The following is a 17704-nucleotide window of genomic DNA, read 5'->3' on the forward strand; positions in this document are numbered from 1 at the left end:
GCCAGTGCCCTGGCCTCAGCACCAGCGTGGCCCCGCGGGCGGCGCCGCTCGCCGAGAGCCCCGAGGGGAGGGGAGCGGGGCGGGGCGGGCGGGGCCGCCGGTGGCGGTGCTGCGACCGAGGATGGGGATCAGTGCGCGGGAGCCGGTGCGCCTGCCCCGCCCTTTGGGATGCTCAGCGCGGCCCGAGCCCCGCACACACCCCTGCAGCAGCCCGGGCGGCCCCAGGGGGACCTGAGGGCTGCCATTGTCACAGCTGTCATTTCCAGGCCCTTCCTGCCTGTGCACCGCAGCCCGCTCCCTACACTAGCTACTTAGGGGTCCAGCTGGCTCAAGACCCTCTGCATCTCCCGGGCTCCCAGGCAGCCTCAGGGCCCCTGCAGCCCTTCCCGCCCCCCCCCCCCCCCCCCCCCCCCCGGCCTCACTTGGCGACAGCTACACCTGGGCGCCTCCCCGGAAGCCCTCAGCCAAGCGCATCCCGCATATCCAGTGCAGAAATGACTGACAAGAGGCTGCAGCATGGACCCATCTTTATTTTATTAGGAAGGAAACCCACCAAGCTTGCCAGAAACCCAGGGAGCACACCCAGCCCACCTGCCGTGGAGGTCCCTTCCTTCTCAGGCCACAAAAATAAACCCGTGTGCTGCTTATTGTTAGCACATCACCAAAAACAACACTAGCCAAGCAGGATAGTTAAGTGGTACTTTCACCCCAACTCAGGGAATCTCCAGCTCCTGGCTGCTGCAGGGAACCCCGTAAAGCCAAGGGAGGGAGCACTGGCTACACAAAAGCACTATAAACAACAAGGGGTGAAGGTGGAGATATGAAAATAAATAAGGAGAGGGGGGAGAGGGAGAGGTTCTAGAATTCATGTCCCCTCCCTTTATAATCACCAATCCTGGAAGATTTCTCTACTATCTATGCAGAATATGTACACCTGTTGATAGAGATGGGGGTGGGCAGCCCCAGGAAAGCCCCTCACAGGGTTGAATAGGAGCAAAACAGGGGAGTTGGGGGTTCATGCTATGGTAGGAAGAGAAGGAAGTCCTTCGATCCAGCATGCCTTGAGGTGAGAAAGTGACAACCTGGACACCATCACACCCTTAACCCCCCGTGGGCACAGGGTCACACCATCTGGGTCAAAGTGATGGTGGGGCCCTTGTGGTCGTCAAAGCGGTCCATGGTCTTGAGGCTGAGGATCATGTGCAGGCCGTAGGTGAAGATGAAGAGCATGAACAAGGAGGTGAGCAGCCCCATCCAGATGGCCGGGGAGAAGAAGCCCGCACAATCGGTGGCATAGGAGAACTGCTCGCCTGTCACGTTGAAGGCCTGGATCTGGGGGACAGAAAGGAGCGTGTGAGCCTAGGAAAGGGAGGCCCAGTAAGGGTTGAGGTTCCCAGGTTAGTGGGAAGGGAGCATGGTGGGGACAGGACTCTCAACTATGTTCCTGAGCCCAAGCCCAAAGGGTACCAACCCAGCGTGGCTCAGTGATTGAGCATTGACCTATGAACCAGGAGGTCACGGTTCGATTCCCGGTCGAGGCACATGCCCAGGTTGTGGGCTCGATCCCCAGTGTGGGGCATGCAGGAGGCAGCAGATCCATGATTCTCTCTCATCATTGATGTTTCTCTCGCGCTCTCTCTCTCTCTCTCTCTCTCTCCCCCTTCCTCTATGAAATCAGTAAGAATATATATATATATATAAATTTTTTTTAAAGACTTCAGGCGTCTGCTTCCTCCCCCCTACCTGGACCCAGGCTCCTCCCTTCTTCTTACCTGGAACTCCTCAAGAGTCATCTGCCAGAGAAAGGGCTGCGTGTCAGGCACAAGGATATTGCCCTTGTTGCTAAGACTGCTGACGTACTGGCAGTGGAAGGAGTAGATGCTGGGCCCTGTGATCTGGGAGACGTTGAAGTAGGCTACCGAGCCATTGCTGTGGATTTCGAGGCGCTCCATGGTAAACCAGTGCCGGGCCGACACTGGATAGAAGCGGTTCACCAGAGTGAACCTGGGGGAGACCACAGGGGTGTCAGGTAGCTGAGGAAGCCAGGGCCACACCAGTCTACCCACACCGCCACCGCCCCTCGGACTCACTTAAATGTCACTGTGGCACCAAAGAGTTGTTCATAGGTCAGCGAAAGCCTGTAGGATCAGAGTGAGAGGCCAGTCAGGTTCTGAAAGGGCCTTGAGCATCTTAGACCACATTGCTCAAGTCTGCTCCTATGTAAGCTGCCTGGGTCCTTGCCCCCACTTGACAGAAGGGAAAACTGAGACCCTGTCACATTCTAGGTCAGGAACCAGCATGCAGGTCCCCCACCTCCAGCTGAGGGCTCCTTCCTCTGGCTCCCCTGAACCCACTGTCCCTCCTCCTTTAAGAACCCCCCCTCTTGGGGTCGTTGAGGTGCCCAGGTTGGGTTTTGGGAGTGAGGGCGATCTCTCTCACTGCACAGGGAAGGTACGGGAGCCCCAGAACTTGCTCGGGCATGGTATGCACCATAGTGCAGTCGCCTTGAGGCTCTGCTCAAGGGTGAAGCGTCAGGTTCCCAGGTGACTTGGGAGTAGTAACAACCAAGTCCCAGGCAAGGACTAGAAGGCATGGGGAAGCAGAACTCTGAGCAACCCCCACTCCAAGGGCCCTCCGATAGCAGCCCCTCCCCGCAGCATTCCCATGGCAAACCCACACCACCAGCACAGATACCCACCCGAAGTGACAGGTCCTTTGCCCTCACCTGGCAATGGAGTCATTCCAGAAGGAGCCAGTCATGTTGAGAGACGGGGCCTCAAAGGTCCTGGCGGTCAGGTCTTCCCAGCTGTCCTTATAAGCCACTGAGAAGTTCTGGGCCCAGAACAGGATCCGGGGGGCGGTATCGTTATAACTCACAGGGGGGTGGACCACAACGGACACGGGCTGTTTGGGCGTTGTTTGCAGCAGCTGCCGACCTAGCCCGCCGGCCACCATGGCTGCATCGCGGGCCACCTGCAGAGACAGCCCACAAGCCTTCTCTCAACGGGCCTGGGAGCAGGCCCAGACCAGTGGCCTGCCCTCGCTGTCCCTCTCCACCATCTGTGGATGGTGGCCCTTCCTCCGGGAAGCTTTCTCTGGCTGGCCCCTAAGTCTCTGGAATAGTCCTAGTCCCTCCAACTAGGGAACATTTGGACTTAATTGTCCGAGCATTTGCCAGCCCCTAAGACTGACAGGGCGTTCGGAAAGCTGCACCTGGAAGGAGTAAGCAGGTTCGTAATCGTCCCCCCCTTGACATGGGCCCAGGGGAGAAGCTGGCCCCCACTGAGGCCATCGGAGCCACACCCCCTCCAGGCCCATGCACCACGTGGCCTCTGCCCACACCTCCCAGAGCCCCTGCGGCAGGGCACATACCCTGGAAGGGCGGACCGCTGTGAGGGCCGCTGTGTACGGGACATCTTCCGACTTGAGCATGCTCAGCACCTGCCCAATGACCTCATCTGAGGGGTAACGGGAAGAGCAGAGAACCAGGTCACACACAGGTGGACGCCTAGAGCAACGCTTCCCACCGCCTGACCTTCACACAGCAGAAGCCAGCAGAGGCAAGGTGGTGCCCTTGCACACCCCACACTAGTGCCCTCTTGATGGAGCTCAGGGAGACCCCCTCACTGAGGTGGCGACCACCAGGGGTCTGCACTGTGAAGTCCTCCCACCCCCGGAAACTAACATGTCCTCTGCGGTGGGACACTGAGACCCCTGATGAGCCGGCTCCCGTCAGCCTTCAATAGTGTTTTTAGTTTCCATCCAGGATCCCTGACAGCAGCTGCTGTTCATCCTGTCCACCCCCAGCCTCCCCTGGGCCACCTGTGGCCTCCGTTGTCAGCTCCCTAATGCCAAGGCCTAACTAAAGGGAATGAGAAAAGACAAAGACATACGTAACTTTGAACCCACCCGTGGAAGGTTTCCAGTGACCTTTCCACAGGGAATGACTGACTGTCCTTTATAGCAAAAAGAAGACAAGTGATGCCTGGCCAGTGTGGCTCAGTGGTTGGGCGTCGACCTATGAACCAGAAGGTCAGGGTTCGATTCCCGGTCAGGGCCCGTGCCTGGGTTGCAGTCTCGATCCCCAGTGGGGGGGGGGGGGCGGTGCAGGAGGCAGCCGATCAATGATTTGCTCTCATCACTGATGTTTCTCTCTCTCTCTCCCTTCCCCTCTGAAATCAATACAAAAATATTAAAAAAGAAGGAGAAGACAAGTGTTCAGAACTGTTTTTTGAAAAGCTGCTGGTCTCTTAAACCCACACTAAAGGATTCAGGCTGCCTCAGTGGAAACTGGCTCACAGGCTCCCGCAGAGAAGACCCCCCTAGACATCCCCAAATCTCTACTAGGCAGGCCCAACGGATGAGGCCCGAAGGCCAGCATTTCCCTGATCAGCTGCCAGGTGCTCCAAGAAGCAGGGAACCTCGTGGGGGGGGGGGGGTGAGGAGGAGCTGAGGACCACCCTGAGGGATGGAGAACATGCCTCCCTGACCCACTCACCATTGCCTGTGAGGACTTCCCGTGGTGCCATCAGACCCGAGCTACGGAAAAGACAGAGTATTAGAGCCCCACAATCCGAATAGCTCTCCACCATCCCCAGCCGCCCCCGTCGGACCCCCTAGTGTCCCCCCCATTCAATGCCAGCGTCCTTCCCCATGAGCCCCATTCACCTAGCACTCTAGCTGGGGCTCTGGGAGCCACCCTCCCTCCACATCTTTTTTTTTTAATATACACTTTTATTGATTTCAGAGAGGAAGAGAGAGGGAAAGAAACAACAATGATGAGAAAGAATCATGGATCAGCTGCCTCCTGTACATCCCCGCACTGGGGATCGAGCCCGCAACCCGGGCCAGGAATGGAACTGTGACCTCCTGGTTCATAGGTCAACACTCAACCACTGAGCCACACCAGTTGGGATCCCTCCACATCTTTGCTCACCTCATGGCCCTGCCTGGAATCCCTTGCCCCTCCCCTGCCCCACTTCACGGTCCCACTCAGGTCCCTGCTACCTGCTGTGTGAACGGGTCCTGGCTAGGCGAGTTGGCTTCCTACCACCAGAGCCCACGTCTACCTTGTCTCTGGAGGCCCGCGAGGCCTAGTTCAGTGCAGGGCACTGACTCGTGAATCACAGCCCGGCCAGAGGCCCTTCCAGTCTCTTCTGGCGATACTGGGCACCTTCTGGAAGGGCTTCAGGGTTCTGGACGGAAGGACTGTCATCGTTGACTGGGTTGTGCTACCAGAGCCCAGAGCCTTGCGGCTGGAGGCCGGGCCATACCTGGCTGTGTAGGGCAAGCGGATGAGCAGCAGGGCCGGGAGGCTGGCATTGAGCTTTAGCTCCCGAAGGGTGGCCAGGTCCACGTGCAAGGGGCTGGCCCCCAGCTTCTCCTGCAGGTACGTGGTCAGAGTGCTGACTGCATACCAGTCAACGGCAGGAAGCACAAGAGAGGAGGGGGCCAAGTCCAGGGCATTCTGGGGACAAAGGAGACGTGGAGGATGAGTTAGCAAAAGGGACCTGGCCTGAGCCAGCCCCTCACACCGCTCCGGCAGCCCTCCCCTGCAAGCCACACCCCCACCCACACCTACAGGACTGAGTCTCATTCAGGGTCAGAAGGAAATGCCCCGCACCCCTGGTCCCTGACTCTCACGCCTTTCTACCCCCAAATCCAGCAGCTCTGGTTAACTAAGGAAACAGGTTTGTTTTGTTTTTTTTGGTTACTCCTCACCCGAGAATATTTTTCCATTGACTTTTAGAGAGAGTGGAAAGGAGGGGGAGAGACAGAGAGAGACACATCGATGTGAGAGTTACACATTGATTGGTTGCCTCCTGCATGGGCCGGAGAGTGAACCTGCAACCAAGGTACATGCCCTTGACCACAATCGAACTCAGGACCCTTCAGTCCACGGTCTGATGCTTTATCCATTGAGCCAAACCAGGTAGGGTTTTAAATATGGTTGTTTTTTTTTTTAAATCCTCACCTGAGGAGTGAGGATATTTTTTTCCATTGATTTTTAGAGAGTGGGAGAGAGTAGGGGAGGAGAGAGAGATGTAGAAAGAGACACATCAATTGTTTGCTTCCCACACACACCCTGACAGGGTGGGGATTGAACCTGCAACCAGGTACAGGCCCTTGACCGGGAATTGAACCCGCAACCCTCTGGTGTGTAGGCTGACACTCTAGCCACTGAGCAACACCAGCCAGGGCTGTTTTTTGTTTGTTTGTTTGTTTGTTTTATTTTTAGAGAGAGAGGAAAGGAGAGAGATAGAGAGCTAGAAACATCAATTAGAGAGGATCACTGATCGGCTGCCTCGTGCACGCCCCACACTGGGGTTCAGGAAACAGTTCTTTATTGTGCTATGGAGTGGGGGGCGGGACAGCCCCCATGCCTGCAGCTGGGAGAGGACTCTTACCTCCAGGTTAGAAAAGGTGCTGTCCTGCTTGTTTCCAAACACGCCACCGTATGCCGTGAAGTCCTCAATGCTCAGCTAGGAGGGAAGCAGGGAAGACAGCTTCAGAAGTGGCCAGGGCCAGGGCCAGGGCAGGGGGCAGGCCCCTTCCCCGTGCATTTGCAGGGCCAGCAAAATCTCACTTAGAGTCAGATTTGCTCTGGTCAGAAAAACAAGCAAGGGCAAGTTTGGGGTGGGGGTGAGGATAGAAGGTTCTTTCATATTTATACTAGAGGCCCAGTGCACAAAAATTTGTGCACTCGGGGGGGGGGGGTCCCTCAGCCCGGCCTGTGCCCTCTCGCAGTCTGGGACCCCTCGGGAGATAACGACCTGCTGGCTTAGGCCTGCTCCCAGGTGGCAGAGGGCAGGCCCAATCCCTAGGTGCAGCCCCTGGTCGGGCTCAGAGCAGGGCCGATTGGGGAGTTGGGGCGCCGCCCCCTGTCATGCACAGAGCAGGGCAGATCGGGAGGTTGCGATGCCACCCTCAGTCACGCTCAGGGCAGGGCCGATTGGGGGGTTGGGGCACTGCCCCCTGTCACACTCAAGGCAGGGTCGATGGGGAGGTTGTGGCGCCACCCCCTGTCACGCACAGAGCAGGGCCCATCAGGGGGTTGAGGAGCTCCCCACTGTCACTCACAGAGCAGGGCCAATAGGGGAGTTGGCACACCGCCCCCTGTCACACACAGAGCAGGGTGGATCAGGGGGTTGGGGCGCCACCCTCTATCACCCACAGAGCCGCAGGGCGATCAGGGGGTTTGGGCGCTGCTCCCTGTCACGCTGATCCCGGTGCCGGGAGGCCTCGTGGCTCCGCTGATCCCGGTGCTGGGAGGCATATTATCCTTTTAGTATATAGAATAGAGGCCTGGTGCACGGGTGGGGGCCGGCTGGTTTGCCCTGTAGGGTGTCCTGGATCAGGGTGGGGGTCCCCACTGGGGTGCCTGGCCAGCCTGGATGAGGGGATGATGGCTGTTTGCAGCTGGTCACACACCCTTCAGAGTGGGGGTCCCCACTGGGGTGCCTGGCCAGTCTGGGTGAGGGGCTGAGGGCTGTTTTCAGGCTGGGACTGAAGCTCCCAACTGCTCCTTTTTTTCTTTTTTTTTTCTTTTATTCTGGGCCAGCTTTAGCTCTGAGGCTCCAGCTCTTAGGCCTCCACTCCTGAAAGCAGGTATCTGGTTTGTTTCAGTTCTCGAAACTCTGTATCAACTCTAGCTCTGAGATCCCAGCTGGCTGAAAGCTGGTTTCTGGAGTTTTGTTTAGCGTCTATATTTGTTAAAATGTTTCAAACTGCAGGCTCAGAGGCCGGCAAGGCAGGCGGGGAACGTTGGAGTCCTCCGTCACTGAAGCAAACAAGCCTCATGTTAGTTTCAAGCTGCCTGCCTGCTGGCCGCCATCTTGACTGACAGTTAATTTGCATATCTCCCTGATTAGCCAATGGGAAGGGTAGCGGTCGTACGCCAATTACCACGTTTCTCTTTTATTAGTGTAGATTATATATATATATATATATATATATATATATATATATTTAATCCTCAACCAAGGATATTTTTCCATTGAGTTTTTTTAAATATTTTTTTATTGATTTCAGAGAGGAAGAGAGAGAGAGAGATAGAAACATCAATGATGAGAGAGAATCATTGATTGATCGGCTGCCTCCTGCACGCCCCACACTGGAGATCGAGCCTGCAACCAGGGCATACGCCCTTGCCCAGAATCAAACCCAGGACCCTTCAGTCAGCAGGTCGATGCTCTATCCACTGAGCCAAACCGGCTAGGGTGAGTTTTTTCTTTTCTTTTAAAGAGAGTGGAAGAGAGAGGGAAAGACAGAGAGAAACACCAATGTGTGAGAAATGTATCGATTGGTTGTCTTCTACACATGCCCTGACCAGGACCTGGGCCGGGGAGGAGCCTGCAACCACAGTACATGCCCTTGACCAGAATCAAACACGAGACCCTTCAGTCCACAGGCCGACACTCTATCCACTGAGCCCAACTGGCCAGGGCTCTTTCATTTCTCTAGCACCCTCCTAGCAGGGTGAGGGTGAGGGTGAGAAAACATGGAAGGCAGTCATGGGGTTGGGAGGAAATGTGCGGGCAGCTGACTTGTGGTAGCCTTAGGAGTAAGAGTCAGCTGCCTGCCATCGACAACAGGAACTGGGTAGGGAAGAGGGAAGCCAGGGCAAGAGCTGGGGGCAGTTAGAAGCATTTAGTGCATGCCTTCCCCCCATAAAGGGAAGTTGAAAAAAAAGGAGAACCTGCATACCAGTTGCAACAGCTAGAATCAACGGGACCTTTTTAAAAATATATATATATATTTTTTTTTTCATTTCACAGAAGAAGGGAGAGGGAGAGAAACATCAATGATGAGAATCATCGATCAGCTGCCTCCCGCACACCCCCCATTGGGGATCGAGCCCACCACCCGGGCATGTGCCCTGACTGGCAATCAAACCGTGACCTCCTGGTTCATAGGTCTATGCTCAACCACTGAGCCACACTGGCCAGGCATGGATGGCACCTTTTGTAAAGGAGGGTGAGAAGTCCCCCTCCTCACCTGGTTTTGGTGGAAGGGGAGAAACAGGTGAAGATCTCGAACATGCTGGGGAAGCACTGAAGTCTTCTGAGGCCTCCAGACCACAGTAATGGACGTCATCCCTTTTCCTCTCCAACCTAGAGGTGCCCTTCAACTCCTGCCCCTCCACCCCAATGCCCAGCTTCCTCTGGCTTTTCCCCACCAGGCCCTGAGGCGATCTTAATCAGCTTCTGTTTAGTATACACACTTGGCCAGCTTCCTCTCCCTCCTGGGCAGGAATCCTGACCTTGTTTGGACAATCTCCTTCGGAAAGCCTAGAAACCGCCACTCTCTACTCCTCGCAGCACCTCCTGCTTGAAGTCACCCGAGGCTTCCTGTCACGTTTAGAACTGCAACCGACCTTTTTCCTCTTCATCTCCTGGCGACCTGGCTAACCATCCCCTACCCCTTGCTCTCACTCACTATACTCCAGCAACAGCGGCTCTTCCGTCTTGCCCAGGGCCTTTGCACGTGCTGTACCTTCTGCCAGGAACACCCTCCCTTTATAGCTACAGGGCTCTGTAGGGACCTCCATTCAGGTCTCTGCTCAGTGAGTCTTGCCTGATCAGCTTTACCTTAAATAGGGTTGCCGTTACTCTGGCAATGATTGGCTATGCTTGTGCACACCACAATAGGGTTAGCCTGTTTCTTTCGTCTCTCAACACTATAGCGCTGACATTATAGCATATAAGACCTCAGCATTGACTTGTCATGCTCACGTGACTGTCAGCTTCCTCGCGGTAGGGGCTTGGGTTATTCTGCTCATTACTATGCCCCCAACACTTAATAACTGGCACATAGCAGGCAGTTCATATTTGCTAAGAATTGCTCCTCACAGCCCTCTGATGAGGTGGTATCTGCAGTTTACAGATGCAGAAACCGGCATTCGCAGACCAAAGGCTGGTAAGTAGTAGAACTAGAATTGAGTTCCAGTCTGACTACATTATTTACCGCCTCCTGGAAGGACTACAGGAGAACATGCCCGCCACAGGCTACCCACAGAGTGATGAAGCAAGACCAGGAGCAGAATGAACCATACAGGCCACGAACAAGGAAGGAACAAGCAGAGGCTCGACAACTTCCCAAACGCCAAACCTACACTGCCCTAGAGTCTTCTCATGGGCTGAATGCCTGGTTGGAGGGCAGAGCGATCTGGAAGGGAGGGAGCACAAACCCAGTTATGAGCACAAACTGGCCTGGGGTAGGGGGGAGGCCGGGGAAGGTCCTGACAGACTCAGGCTGGAACCAATGGTGGTGTGCACAACCCAGCCAATCACTGCACCTCTACAAGCTTTAGTTTCCTTGGTAGTAAAACCAAGACAATGACATCAGCTTAGCACAGTGCCCATGAAGCACTCAGTAAGTGATCACTTTTTTCTCTCTATTATGATCATTACAATTAGAATTGCAACTCCGCCACCCATTAGCTGTGTGACCTTGAACCAGTCACTTCCCCTCCTTGGGCATCTGTCTTCTCAACCGCCAACAATTATCCCCACCATATAGAGTAGGTCACACAAGTTCATGGTACTCTGTAGACTTCCGGCCTCTGACCACTTGCTCCCCCCCAATCAAGTTGGTGCCATTTCTGGGCCCTCACTATATTCTCACTGAACCTTCTCCTATGGGCCTTCCCAAGAATGAAGCCACACCTCCCTGCAGTTGAGACAAGGTCACCGAAGCTTCCCTTGGGGAATGGGTCTCCTTATCCTGGGGGGAGGGGCCTGCCTGCCTCCTGATGACTGAGGGACAGAGGGCTGGGACAGGCGCACCTTGTCCTGCAGGAACAGCAGCACGTTGCGGGGGCCCAGCTCCAGGGCGGGGTCTAAGTAAGTAGAGAGCTGCATGTCGCTGGTGATGTGGCCCTCATGGGTGTCGGCCGCAGGAGCCCACAAGTCCCTGTCAGGGGACAGAAGAGGTGCTGTCAGGTGGGGGCGCTTGGCTTACGATCCGAAGCCCACGGGCTCCCAGCTTGATGTGTGGGTCCCGGAGATCCGATCTGGCCGATTCGCTCTAGGCCGCCAAGCAAAGGACAGTCCCCTCTAAGCCTCGCAGCCCAGGAGCCGGGCGAGGGCACTCCAACCGCCACCGTGCGCCGCACAGCCCGCCCCAGCCCACCACCCGGCTCACCGATCGCTCGACCACAGCACCAGCGGCACCTGCTGCTCCGCCGCCGCCGCCGCCGCCACCGCCACCAGCAACAGTGGCAGCCACTTCATCTGACAAAACGCTGGGGCCCTGCTCGTCCCCGCCCGCACCGGAGCCGCCACTGTCGCCGCCATCACAGCTTCAGTCTCCACGGCCTCGGCCACCACTGCCGCCGCAGATCAGGTGACCGTCGCCCTCGCCCAAGCTCCGCCCCGCGCCACCATTGGCCAGAGTGCAGGCCTGGGGCCAGGACTTCAAAAGATTGAAGGAAGCGCATGCCACTCACGGCCACTCCTTTCCCCTGATTGGCCAAACGCTTCTCACGGCGCGCACGCTCCTTGTAGGACAGGGACAGACTGGAGCTCTGTCAGTTTCCACTACCACCCAGCAGATACAGCTGGCACTGACAGGATAGGACGGGCGGGGCGGGGCGGGCTCCGCTCCACAGGTCCCCACACCCAAGGCTTCGCCCAGGTTTCATCTTCTGCTTAAAATTGCAAGCGGTAGTGGAGACCAGGGAGAGTGGAGTGCCTGGGGCGGGGTGGGGGGAGGGGGCTCGGTGGCGCCGCGCCCCTTCCCCATACTTGGCCCGGTTCCTGAGTTGTGCCAGAGGGGAAATGCTGGCCATTCAGATGTGGCCGAGAGAAGCCGTGAAATACTTTCTTTGAGACGCTACTATGTAGCAGAACTGTTGGAATGATCTCTGTGCACGGGAGTTCCAAAAGTTGCTAAAAAGTGGCAACTGTATCCATTCAAACGTCACTTCTGCACCGCAGGTGTGATACGAGTTTTGTCTGCAGAGACAGGGGATGGTACTGAAAAGGAAAAGCTCGCCGAAACCGGTTTGGCTCAGTGGATAGAGCGTCGGCCTGCGGACTGAAGGGTCCCGGGTTCGATTCCGGTCAAGGGCATGTACCTGGGTTGCGGGCACATCCCCAGTGGGAGATGTGCAGGAGGCAGCTGATCGATGTTTCTCTCTCATCGATGTTTCTAACTCTATCTCTCTCCTTTCCTCTCTGTAAAAAATCAATAAAATATGTTTTTAAAAAAAGAAAGAAAAGGAAAAGCTCTCCTTGCTGCTCACCTTGCTCACCTGCATGATTTTCTCCAGCGCCAAGCCTGCAAGTCAGAGTTTTCACCACACTGCCTCCAGCTCTCAACGCACACAGCAGGTGTGTACAAGGGCCCCAGACAACTCGAGTCTGCACCTCAGCGCAGGTCACTGCTTCCCACACCATCTCCTCAGCCCTCAGCCCTGGAAGTGCACATGTGGGACGTCCTGTGGGGCTGGCCACCCAGAGACACTCAGAGACACTCTGGCTCAAACTGTACACAGAAGTGTGCTGAGTTCCAGCAGAAGAGGGCTCTCCAGCTCCCAGTTCTAGCGGTGCCTGCCCAACAGCTTGGGTGCCCACCCATCAACCACAGCTTGCTTGCTCTCCAAAGAGCTGTTCCTGCAGGTCTGGTGACTGAACCAGTTATTGAACTTCTATACCAATCAAAGGTCTGGAAGTACATTTTTAAATATATATTTTTATTGATTTCAGAGAGGGACAGAAAGATAGAAACATCAATGATGAGAGAGAATCTCATTGATCAGCTGCCTCCTGCATGCAACCAAGACATGTGCCCTTGACCAGAATCGAACCCTGGACCCGTCAGTCCTCAGGCTGATGCTCTATCCACTGAGCCAAACCTACGGCTGCTGTCTACCTTTAAAGTTACTTTTTTATTATTACTTAGTAATTTTCACATTAAACATCCCCTATTTATATTACTGTGTGTTAAGTGACAATTCTCCCTGGATTTCTTGGTGTTCCTTGCACAGTTGGGGCCTTCTTTTTTTTTTTTTTTTCTCACCCAAGGATATTTTTCCATTGTTTTTTTAGGGAGAGTGAAAGAGAGAGAGAGAAATATCGATGTGAGAGAGACATCGATCAGTTGCCCCAACCCGGGCCCAGGCCAGGAAGGAGCCTGCAACCGAGGCACGTGCCCTTGACCGGAATTAAACCTAGGACCCTTCAGTCTGCAGGCCAGCGCTCTATCCACAGAGCCAAACCAGTTAGGGCTTCCCCCCACCTCACCTGAGGCTATTTTTCCATTGATTTTTAAAGGGAGGGATAGAGACAGAGAAAGAGAAACATCGATGTGAGAGACACATCTCAATTGGTTGCCTCCCGCACGGCCAGGCCAGGGATGGGGATCAAGCCTGCACCCAAATTACGTGCCCTTGACTGGAATTGAATCTGGGACCCTTCAGTCCACAGACTGACGCTCTATCCACTGAGCCAAACTGGCTAGGGCTAGGGCCTTCTTAGCAAAGAAAATTGATAAGCTATGATAAATATAAGCCTCCCTTCCTGGACACTTTCCAAAATCATTCAAAATTCCCTTCATCTTTCTAGAGATTTACTTTTAGCTTACATTTTGGATTTGCTTAATTCCAGAGTAAAGATGAGGTGTGTGTGTACATATATCTTGGATGGCAGATGTGCCAGAAATGCTACATGAGCTCTCAGTGTCATAATTTCAGGGTTCCTCTCCTAGGGTGCATCCCTGCACCATGGGCAAGGTTACCAGCACTAAAATGTTCTGTGAGTAATAAACTCTGTTCTATGAAAAAAATTGCAAGAGTGGTTTCTTTTTCCTGCAGGTGGACCCTCTGTAGCAGCGGTTCTCAACCTGTGAGTCGCGACCCCTTTGGGGGTCGAACGACCCTTTCACAGGGATCACCTAAGACCATCGGAAAACACATATATAATTACATATTGTTTTTGTGATTAATCACTATGCTTTAATTATGTTCAATTTGTAACAATGAAAATACATCCTGCACTTGTATGCATGCATATAAGCATAACCAATGGACATAAGACACTGGGTGATAGGGGAGGCTAGGGGACTGTCTAGGGCGGGGGGATAAAATGGATACATATGTAATACCCTTTGTAATACTTTAAGCAATAAAAAAAAAGAAAAAGAAAATACATCCTGCATATCAGATATTTACATGACGATCCATAACAGTAGCAAAATTACAGTTATGAAGTAGCAACAAAAATAATTTTATGGTTGGGGGTCACCTCAACATGAGGAGCTGTATTAAAGGGTCGCGGCATTAGGAAGGTTGAGAACCACTGCTCTGTAGGTAGAGAAGAGGGCCCAGGATAGGATAATGTCTGGAGGAACAGCAGCAAGTACAACATGTCAAACTCACGGCCCAAGGGCCACATGTGACCTACAATGAATATTTTTGCGGCCAGCCAATATAACGGTATGTAAGAAATGTTTTAATAAAAATTTTATAACTTAATTTTTATAATACCCTGTTATACATAATCCTATCTAATAAAATAGTAATATGCAAATTAACCCTCACTCCATCACAAAGATGGCGGCGGCCATGGAGCTAGAGCAAGCAGGAGGTTCGGGTTGCCCCAGGCGATGGAGGAAGCAAAGCTTCCCGCCTGCCCTGCTGGCCCTAAGCTCCACTCAAGGCTACAAAGTTTCAATTATAGAAGATAAATAAATCCCAGATATCTGCTTCCAGCTGGCGAGACCTCTGTTCAAGGAGGGGCTGGGCAACCCAGGCTTTGAGCTGGACCAAGGCAACAAAGTTTCAATTATAGAAGTTAAATAGCCCTGACCGGTTTGGCTCAGTGGATGGAGCTTCGGCCTGTGGACTGAGGGGTCCCAGGTTCAATTCTGGTCGGGGGCATGTGCCTTGGTTGTGGGCACATCCCCAGTGGGGGTTGTGCAGGAGGCAGCTCATCAATGTTTCTCTCTCATTGATGTTTCTGACTCTCTGTCCCTCTCCCTTCCTCTCTGTGAAAAGTCAATAAAATATATTTTTAAAAAAAGAAGAAGTTAAATAAATCCCAGATACCTGCTTCCAGCCTGCGGGTGTGGCCAGCCTGAAAATGGCCCTCAGCCCCTCACCCAGGCTGGCCAAGCATCCCAGTAGGGACCCCCACCCTGAAGGGAGTGTGGCCAGCCTGAAAACAGCCCTCAGCCCCTCACCCAGGCTGGCCACACCCCCGTGGGGTGAAGGTCCCCACTGGGGGGCTTGACCAGCCTGCAAACAGCCATCAGTCCCCCACCCACGCTGGCCAGGCACCCCAGCGGGACCCCCACCCTGATCCAGGACACCCTTCAGGGCAAACCAGCTGGCCCCCACCTGTGCACCAGGCCTCTATCCTCCTATATCAGTGGTCGGCAAACTGCAGCCCCTTGAGTGTGGCTCTTCCACAAAATACCATGTGTGGGCACGCATGTACAGTGCGATTAAAACTTCATGGCCACACTGAAGGGGCCAAAAAGCCGCAGTTTGCGAGCTGCAGTTTGCCGACCACTGTCCTATATAATAAAAGGGTAATATGCAAATTGACCCTAACAGCAGAACGACTGGGAATGACTGGTCCCTATGACACACACTGACCACCAGGGGGCAGACGCTCAATGCAGGAGCTGCCCCTGGTGGTCAGTGCGTTCCCACAGGGGCGGCTCTGCTCATCCACAAGCCAGGCTGACAGCTGTCAGCACAGCGATGGTGGTGGGAGCCTTTCCTGCCTCCTCAGCAGCACTAAGGATGTCCGACTGCAGCTTAGGCCTGCTCTCCGCTGGCAATTGGACATCCCCCAAGGGCTCCCGGGCTGCCAGAGGGATGTCTGACTGCCAGCTTAGGCCCGATCCCCCAGGGAGCGGGCCTAAGCCAGCAAGTGGACATCCCCTGAGGGGTCCCAGACTGCGAGAGGGCACAGGCCGGGCTGAGGGACCCCCCCCCCCCCCGCGAGTGCACAAATTTTTGTGACCGGGCCTCTAGTTATTAATAACAAACTACAACGTTCGCTAATGACTGAGTACTATAATCCTGTTGCATTCATTTCCCTTACGTGCCTTACGCGCAGGTGCACCATTTCTCTCCACTAATACCAGCATTGAATATTTTAGCAGCTGATGGCCACATCATTGTCTTGGACTGACTTGTTTGGTGTGCGCAACAGGAAATATTTCACTTTCGGAAAACAAGAAAAATAGGTTTATTTGTGTTATGCTTATTAATTTCTGCAGTTATGCAGTGTCTAGTAAGTTAATGTTCAAGAAGAAATATTAGCCCTAGCTGGTTTGACTCAGTGGATAGAGCATCGGCCTGCAGACTCAAGGGTCCTGGGTTCGATTCCGGTCAAGGGCATGTACCTTGGTTGCAGGCACATCCCCAGTGGGGAGTGTGCAGGAGGCAGCTGGTCGATGTTTCTCTCTCATCTCATTGATGTTTCTGGTTCTCTATCCCTCTCCCTTCCTCTCTGTAAAAAATCAATAAAATATATTTTTTTTAAAAAAGAAAAAATATTTTTATTAAAATGTTCTATTATTTTATGTGAATGATGACTCATTTATTTCAGCCCTTTGTATTCAGCCTGTCTCTATGGAAATAAACCTACATTTCTATGATAATTGAAGCTTTTGTTGTTTTGCGGCCCACATACACTTCAACCTCGTTTATTTGGCCTGTGTTAGCCTTTGAGTTTGACATGCTCGATGTACAACGAGCAGGGAGGAGTGTCCAGAAGAGAAATGGGAGAAGCATCAAAGAGGAGGGGAAAACCCAGGGAGAGACTTGGTTTCAAGGACTCCATAGTGAACAAAGTCAGTGTCAACTGCTGTCAGGAAGCAGGTAAGATGAGAACACAAAACTTTCTTGGGCCCGGCCGGTGTGGCTCAGTGGTTGAGCATTGACCTATGAACCAGGAGGTCACGGTTTGATTCCCAGTCAGGGCACATGCCCGGTTCCCCAGAAGGGCCATACAGGAGGCAGTTGATTGATGATTCTCTCATCATTGATTGCCGGGGTCCAACCCCAGCGGGTCCAGGGGTCCCCAAAGGTGTGGACGGAGTCGGCGAAGAAGGAATGTCACGGAGACAGCGTTCAGTTGATCAGCAGCCTAGCCAGGATCTCTAGCCCGGATCTCCAGAGAGGTTCTGCTTCGGATCTCCAGCGAGGTTCTGTAGCCATGTTCCCTCGCTAGGTTCTCCAGCCAGGTTCTGTCCAGGCTCTCCAGTCAGGTTCAGTGTCCAGGTTCCAGTCAGGTTCTCCTGCCAATCTCTGTAGTCAGGTTCAGTCCAGGATCCCTTGCCATGTTCTCCCGCTAGGCTCTGTCTCTAGGCTCTGAGGCCAGTCCCTCTCCAGGATCCTCCGGCATGCTCTCTCCAGCGAAGTTCTTCTGTCTCTAGTTCTGTGTTCTAAATTCTGTCTGTTGTTGTCTTGTTGCATCTGTATTTATACTAGTTGATTCTAATCCTGTCAATTTCTATTACAAAGGTTAGGGCGTTTCTTATCTCCATTCCAGGGAGAAAAGATTATGTAGTTTAACCATGATTGTTCGTAGTTAAAGGGATTAATTACCCGCCTGGCACTTAGTTGAGGGGTTTTATTCCCTCCCTAACTTCAGGGGAAAATCCCTACCTGGGGATTCAACCTTTCTCGGAGAGGAGACCTTGGTTAAAACACAGCGCCAAGAAGGTGAGCAAACATATTAAGAAC

At 53.7% G+C, this 17704-nt stretch overlaps 1 protein-coding gene across 1 annotated transcript; it reads right to left on the reverse strand.

Moving 5' to 3' along the window:
* Positions 1–519: 519 nt before the first annotated feature.
* Positions 520–11359, reverse strand: ATP6AP1 (ATPase H+ transporting accessory protein 1). Its single transcript, XM_059680258.1, has 10 exons — positions 11146–11359; positions 10788–10914; positions 6408–6482; positions 5274–5467; positions 4499–4539; positions 3373–3458; positions 2726–2973; positions 2091–2138; positions 1773–2004; positions 520–1332 (listed from the first exon to the last, which is right to left on the reverse strand). Exons 1-10 carry the CDS (start codon positions 11295–11297, stop codon positions 1123–1125), a joined length of 1413 nt encoding a protein of 470 aa, XP_059536241.1. The 5' UTR covers positions 11298–11359; the 3' UTR covers positions 520–1122.
* Between the last annotated feature and the right edge of the window lie 6345 nt (positions 11360–17704).

The sequence above is a fragment of the Myotis daubentonii genome, chromosome X (assembly GCF_963259705.1).
Source record: "Myotis daubentonii chromosome X, mMyoDau2.1, whole genome shotgun sequence".
NCBI lineage: Eukaryota > Metazoa > Chordata > Mammalia > Chiroptera > Vespertilionidae > Myotis > Myotis daubentonii.

Excerpts from the sequence above, each read along its gene's own strand:
- ATP6AP1 (XM_059680258.1), bottom strand. The coding sequence starts at position 11,297 with ATGGCGGCGACAGTGGCGGCTCCGGTGCGGGCGGGGACGAGCAGGGCC. Across the intron at positions 6,483-10,787 it reads TGCTGTTCCTGCAGGACAAG|CTGAGCATTGAGGACTTCAC; the intron begins GTGCGCCTGTCC and ends CTTCCCTCCTAG. Across the intron at positions 4,540-5,273 it reads CGCTTGCCCTACACAGCCAG|CTCGGGTCTGATGGCACCAC; the intron begins GTATGGCCCGGC and ends TCTTTTCCGTAG.